Source organism: Dicentrarchus labrax, unplaced genomic scaffold (genome assembly GCF_905237075.1).
Source record: "Dicentrarchus labrax unplaced genomic scaffold, dlabrax2021, whole genome shotgun sequence".
NCBI lineage: Eukaryota > Metazoa > Chordata > Actinopteri > Moronidae > Dicentrarchus > Dicentrarchus labrax.
The window spans coordinates 5409901-5417016 of NW_026136704.1; the positions used below are offsets into that span (position 1 = coordinate 5409901).

A 7116-nucleotide genomic window follows, 5' to 3' on the forward strand; every position below is an offset into this window, starting at 1 on the left:
TGGGTGAAAGGAAGCATAGCAGCGTTTCGATAGAGATCCCCTGGGTGCTCTTGAAGGACCCCTGGGTGTTGCGTTGGCACGGAGGCGAGGAGCTGGCGAACAGGAGAGGAGAGGTGAGGTTCAGTCTGAGTGACTCCAGCACTTGTCTCTGCTTGCCTGGAGCCGTGGCTGGAAAAATGATATCATTACAGATGACCCATATTCTTACAGATAAACCCCGGCACTGCGCTGTGTGCTGTGATACTGTATAAGCATGACTGTGGAGGAAGAAAGTGTGGATTAAAGACTGCTGATATTGCACAGTCCGTGCTGTTTTCCTCTTAAAGAATAGTTGGTTTTGTTTGTTTTTAAAAAAAAACTTTATTTATTGCTTCTACTACGTGCAGCAAAACATTATTATAAAGCCATATATCAACATATATATTGAATTTCCCCCACACTGTACAGCTGGCCCCCAATCTTCCAACCCCATTCCCGTCATGGCAACATTTCATAACCACCTTCCCCAATCCACACCCCCACCCCAACCCTCTAACCTCAAAATGAAATAGTCATACTCTTACGGAAAAGTGGAACACAATATCACATTAGCACCTCAAGCATTCTGCACAAGAGGCTCCAATATCAATATTATTATCCAGGGTTTCAGTGAGAGCTGCACAGTCGAAATGTGAGTGAGGTTTTTAATCTTGACAGATAAGAAATTATTAGCAACCTCATCCAATAAAGTACCAGTATTGGCCTTATAAATCCACACATTATCTGAAGCCAAAGCTGTGTGAACCTGCAGTCCTCTCCTCTGCCTGGGATTACTGCAGCATTTCTGCCCTGTGCAGTGTTGGGGGAATTAAACAGGAGGGGGGGTTGGGAGGGAGGGCGGTGGGCTGGGATAACACCGCAGAGTGGCACATTGCGTGTTAGCCGGGATAATAACAGTGTGGTTTGTATTAGGTTTCCTGGGCTAAAGTAAGAAGCTCCCACTTCCTGCATGCCCTCTCTGTGACAAAGACAGAATCCATATTGGCTTCTGAACATCTGCAGGACGTATTAAACACACGCTGCGGTTTTATGTCAGTGCAGTACGAATTTGAAAAGAGTCTTAAGCTAATTAGAGCTCCTGTTCATCTCAAGGTCACTGATGTGTTCTGCAGTTAGTTTTTGACAGACAGCAAAGTGCCGTACAACGTCACCTTCAACTGCAGAAAGAATTCATAGCATGATATTCTGGCGCAGTGAAAACTCCAGCAGTGGAAACTGTTTCACTGATAGCAGAAAAAACTGCAGGTCACAGCAGACCAAAGAGAATCTCAGCTTTTAGTTTTGTTCTGCATTTATTCTGGTTTGTAATGATAATACATGCCATAATGTCAGTATCTATTGATCTATAGATTTTTTTCATCATTAATCTGACAAAAAATAACCTATTCTTTGTATCACTTAGGCACTATTTTTCTCCTCACATACAGTGGAGCCTAGTGTGTAAAATGAAATAAGCAACAAAAGTACAGTTGGGTCTGAGAGGGTTCCAGGGGGAATATTTTAATTTCACTATTCATTTCATTGACTAGTTAGACCACTGAGAGAATGTCTAAGAATGAAGATTCTGTTCATAGATTTCTAGGTTAATCTATCAATCTACAGTATAGACAGTTATGGAATAACTAAATCTTATCAAATAACAGGTCTGTGGCCTGATGTGTATCAATTTGGGGGGTCTGTGACTCCAGAAAGTTTGAGAACCACTGCATTATAAGAACGTAAGCTAATCTACCAGTGCATTTCCTCTGCAATCATCGTAACAAAAGATAAAAAGATTATATCTTGATAACTTTCCACAGTGCTGACATACTTCCTCATAGTTTTATAACTGTTTTGGCGTCTCATAAGTCGCCAAACTGATGAATCTGTTACTCAGTCAACCTGAAACAACAGACCCCCACCAACGCTGCCTCTTGAGTTTTTTAATGCAGTGCTGACTATGTAAAAACACCTGCATGTTTTCTATGTAAGGCCAGGCAGTTGTAGTGCTTAAACACTGGTTAGTCTTAGTTAAGGCAAGGATGAGATTGTCCTTTTTCCCAGCAGCAATGCTTCAACTCTCCAGAAAATTGGCAATTAAAAAAAAACAAAAACATTTAGACTAGTAATACACACATAACATATAACACACATGTGCATCTGGAGGTCGCATAGTATGGCAAAACCCAAAAAGCCAAACAGGAAAACAAATATCCTAACAAATACCCAAACGAATATCCAAACAAATGCTACACATGACCAGTGTGTGGAACGATGCTTCTGTGAATATGTTATGGGTAACTGCAGGTCAGAGGCCTTAAGAGGAGCTGACGTACAAACCTTTCAGAACACAGACCTGCACGTCAAAAGAGCCTATTGGTTGATCCAACTCTTAAAAAAAAACATTAGATGTACAAATATGAGAGATACAGCCACGTGAAGGACCCCCTTGTCTGTGCGCAGCCCTGAGGAGCATGTTCCATGTAGTGGCTGTGACCATGTGCACTTTAATTCTCAAGTACGTGCATTATCAAATCCTGCTCTCTCAATTTGTTGACGACAGTCATACTCTGTCATGGATGCACGCTGCCGCACATTCACAGGGCGTGGACCACTGTCAGCGGAGCAGCCAGGCAGCAGATTAAACATAGCCTGATGGACGTCACAATACACTACATGCATCACAGTCTTAATACTGTGCTGCCACTTGCACACATGCCATTCTGTGCATATATCGACAGATATGGTTTACAGCATGTAATAATAACAGTAATAGGTTCCTTATGGAGAGATCCTGCAGCTCGGTTAGTCCACAGTGAGGGATGTTGAAGGGCTGAAGGCTTGTGTAGCAACGTGACATGTCAGAGAAATGCTCTGTTTCACCCAGAGAATGCTGGGAGAAGCGGGCAGTTTGGTTTTGTCGCAGAATAGCTGATATCCACAAAAGCAGCTGAAACTTTGTGAATTTAAAATCTCATATATCTTGTAATGTTTGAAACAGTTTATCCAGATTATCTGAACCAGCGAGTGCACCCGAAATGTTGGTAGTAACCCCACACTGAACATAAAAACTGGGAGAAAACACAACTACAGTGAGTACAGAAGGTCAAAGCTGGGTAATAATTTTGCAGTTGCCTTTCAGATAAATTAACCTGGGTTTATTTACAACCACTCTGATCACGAGTGCTCGTGTTTCTTGACCTGTCGCACTTGGTTTGATCGTATTAGCAACAGGATGGCACAAAGTATGCAAATAAGATCCAAGTTTTAATGAAACAGATTTACCCTTTAAGAAAGATCTCATTAATTTTCAACATTCAACAGTTTTGCCTCATACACTTGGCACTCGTTCAGCTTCTTTAACATGACACTAGCTCCCCTTAACCCTTTTAATATTGGAGCTGGTGCAATAGAGTTTCAGTGCCAATACCAAAACATTTTGGTTTCTTGTACATGTACACTACTCACAAAAAGTTAGGGATATTCCACTTTCGGGTGAAATTTATGGAAAATGTAAAAAGTTGATGCTACAGTGATATTATATCATGAAAGTAGGGCATTTAAGTAGACGGTCAAATTAAGATCACCTGGAAAGGTTATAGTGCATTTTATGTACATTCTGAAATTTCATCCGAAAGCCGAATATCCCTAACTTTTTGTGAGTAGTGTATTTTAATCTAAATATTTTTTTCTACCATGTTGGTTGCAGTCCCTCATTCATTCATTCATTCATTCATTCATTCATTCATTCATGTGTGCTGCGATTTGGTTTTCCTTTTCCCCATTTCATCTTGGCTCTTTGTAAACATTCCTCTGGGTTGATGAGAGGATCATTCAGATCACCTGTTGCACAGGCTGTGGGGACTGACTGCTCAGCAATGATGGAGAACAGCTTGGTGGTTCCCCTCTCGGCCAATCAGGATGTGACTGTTCTTGAAGGAATAGAGAGAGGTGGGGAACTGCTCACCCAATGACCTTCTGATCCTTCCTCTGTTTGGTGCAGAACTCACACTATGAGACATAGGCAGCCTGAAACTTCAGGACCCACTGAGAGTTCTTGGCCAGGGCAGTCTGTGGGGTAATTTGTGCAAGTGTGAGTTTCCTCACAATAATCGGCGGCCCACAGGCTTACTTATTTATGTTTATTATCTATTATCTTTATATGTTTTTATTAAACCCCCATACCCATTTGTGAAGGTGTTTTTTCATTTTTTAATTATTATTATGCACATGGGAACTGATTCTCAGGCTCCTTTTCCTTGAGTTGAGGCCTGGGGAGTCCCGTCACAGTGTAACAGAACAAGCTAAACTGCTCAGACAGTGTGTAAAGATTATTAACACAGGGGTGGGGGGCCAAGGCCAAAAGGAAGCACAGACTGGATTGTATGGGATTGTATAGATGCAAAATGGAGCTAGGATTCCACGTTCCATTGATTCACTGACTTCCTCCCCATTGTGCTCACATTATAAAAAATAATTCATAACTAGGGATCCCTCATGTTTAAAAATATATATATATATATATATTTATTTTTTTATGTATTATATAATATTTAAAATATATATTATTTCCACTAGAAACATCTGGTGGGCCAGTTTTGGCCCCACCCTGTCTTCTCACAAGCAGACATACAAGAGACACGCCAAAATAAAATTCTAAATTGATTTTTTAAAAAGTAACTAACATCAGGAGGTATCTGATCAAAGAAAATGCTAACAAGACCTGACATGCAACAGCAACGTTAGGTGCTTCTGTTTTCAAATACTGATGCTGCAGACAGATTTCATTTGGTACTCAGTATTTAGGTTTGATTCCCAGCCTTATAATGAGGGAGTTTTGTTTCCGTCAGAAGACAAATTGTGCTTGTGGACATTTGGCACACACAGCTCTGTTGTTCAGTTTGTTGTTTAAAACAGATCACCTGATGGCAACACTCTCTCTCTCTCTCTCTCTCTCTCTCTCTCTCTGTGTCTGTGTCTCTCTCCCTGCAGAGCTGCAGAGGGAGGGCAGCATCGAGACCCTCAGCAACAGCTCGGGTTCCACCAGCGGCAGCATCCCACGCAACTTCGAGGGCTATCGCTCCCCCCTGCCCACCAACGAGAGCCAGCCACTAAGCCTCTTCCCTACCAACTTCCCCTAGAGCCCCACCTCTCCTCCAGGAGCAGCCGCCACCGTCCAGCCCACTTGCCCCACCTGACCCCCATATATCTGTCCACGCAGCATCACACTCACAGACTGATGTGTTGAGCTGAAACCAAATCATGTCCAGGATTTGTGTTTCTCTGTGCAGTGTTGCTGTTGTTGTTTTTTTCTGTTCTCATACAGCTGGGCACCAATCAGCGTGATCACAGCTACATATACATTTTATTTCTTGGTTTGGATTTGAAGGCTGATATGTTTTTTAAATGAAGCTGCCAGTGGCACTTTTGCCAATGGCAGCTTCATTAAGAGATTGAGATTTCCAATTATTTTTAATTTGACCATTCTAATGCCAATATTGCTAAAAAAAAACGAAATTAATATAGTGTTTATCCTCCAACTCCATTCATATCAGGGTGAAAACATCTAGACAAAGTTATTGTAGCCTTTTAAAAACTAATTTCTGAGTGTTGCTGAGCAATTAACCAAATCTAAAGTGTAGAAATATTTCATCAAAGCAGAGTATTTTGATACAGCGTGTGGTCGGGGAGGAACCTCCTTTATTTTCAATATCAGATTAGAGAAGAAGAGACCCAGTTCCAGGCCAGCATATCCATCCAACTCTGCCTGTTACCTTGTCGTCGCTTTGAATCAGACACAGACGTCGGAGAACCAGCCGTCCTGTCCTCTCTGCGGCCGATGTCTGCTGTTTCCTCCGCCCGCCATCATTCTCTGAGTGTGTTTGAAGTTTTACGGGGTCCCTGTTGTCTGAATGAGCCATAAGAAAGGGGGAGAATGGGGGAAAAATGTTTATTCCAGTCAGTGACGTGTAGCAGCTCCTTTCCCCTCTGTGAGTGTGAATGTGAGTGTGTGTGTGTGTGTGTGTGTGTGTGTGTGTGTGTGTGTGTGTGTGTGTGTGTGTGTGTGTGGCTGCTCTCATGGCCTCTTGCTAAATGTTTTTGATTAAATTTGCTCCTCTCATGCCTTTGATTTTCATGTAATTACATTTGACAAAAGATGCAGTAATGAGATGACACTATTACTATGTTGCTGAAGTAATTTAGATGTTTACGGTATAATTGAGATATGTTTCTGACATCATTTAGATATATTCCCCCACTCGGCCTTTCCAGAGAGTAAACTTTAATTGAGCGGAGTAATAGCCGTCATGCTGTATTTTGTACATTAGCCACTTTTGACCAAAATCTTTTTTTTCCCTCCTGCCTCTAGTTATAGATCTCTAAAAAATGTATTTTCCTTAAATGTAGTAGCTAAGATTGACTTTGATAATCAGAAATTCCTTTATTAAACACACTTTGCCTGTTAGATTGTCCGAAGCAGAATGTTTGACTTCTGAAATGCACTTCCAGAGTCACCTTTAGAGATTAAATGATAATAGTACAATCCCACAATGTGTGAGTGTTGTTGGACTGGCTGCATGAAGGCCTGCTGTTGCTCGGTCACTGAATGAGGGCATGAATCCACTCATTTTAATTCAGAGAGAATGTTGCCAGTAATGTTCGATTTGTAAAATACTGACTTATTTCCCAGCATTCATGCAAGAAAAACCATAATAAAAACTTGAGGAAATGAAACTGTGTCTTTTTTTCTCACTCTGATTGCTCCTAATTGTGCCGTTCAGATTTCCACCACGGCGGTGACCATCAGCACAAAGTACCACTGGTAATTAGTACCATATTTTTTAACAGGCAGTAAAGTGTTGTTAAAGGGACTTTTTATGGCCGACTCTGGCTCTTTGTTCTGAGAGCGGAGAGACGAGAGGGCATGTTTGTTTCTCTGCTAATCAGCACAAAACTCTAAGTCCCAAAACTCTTACACAAAGATTTTTTTTAACAAAGTAAAACATTGGACTCAAACCATTCTAACTAATTCAAATGAAATTAGATTAGCGCCGGATTATTCCTTGTAGGCTTTATTTCATCTCATCGATGTGCTCA

At 41.3% G+C, this 7116-nt stretch overlaps 1 protein-coding gene across 2 annotated transcripts in view; it reads left to right on the forward strand.

Moving 5' to 3' along the window:
• Positions 1-6753, forward strand: part of bcas3 (BCAS3 microtubule associated cell migration factor) — a 355089-nt gene extending 348336 nt beyond the window's left edge. For both annotated transcript variants that reach the window (XM_051398073.1, XM_051398074.1), the window contains one exon: positions 5011-6753. In XM_051398073.1, coding sequence (XP_051254033.1) covers positions 5011-5159 — 149 coding nt within the window. In that variant the 3' untranslated portion in view covers positions 5160-6753. The remainder of the gene's footprint in view (positions 1-5010) is intronic.
• Positions 6754-7116: the final 363 nt, after the last annotated feature.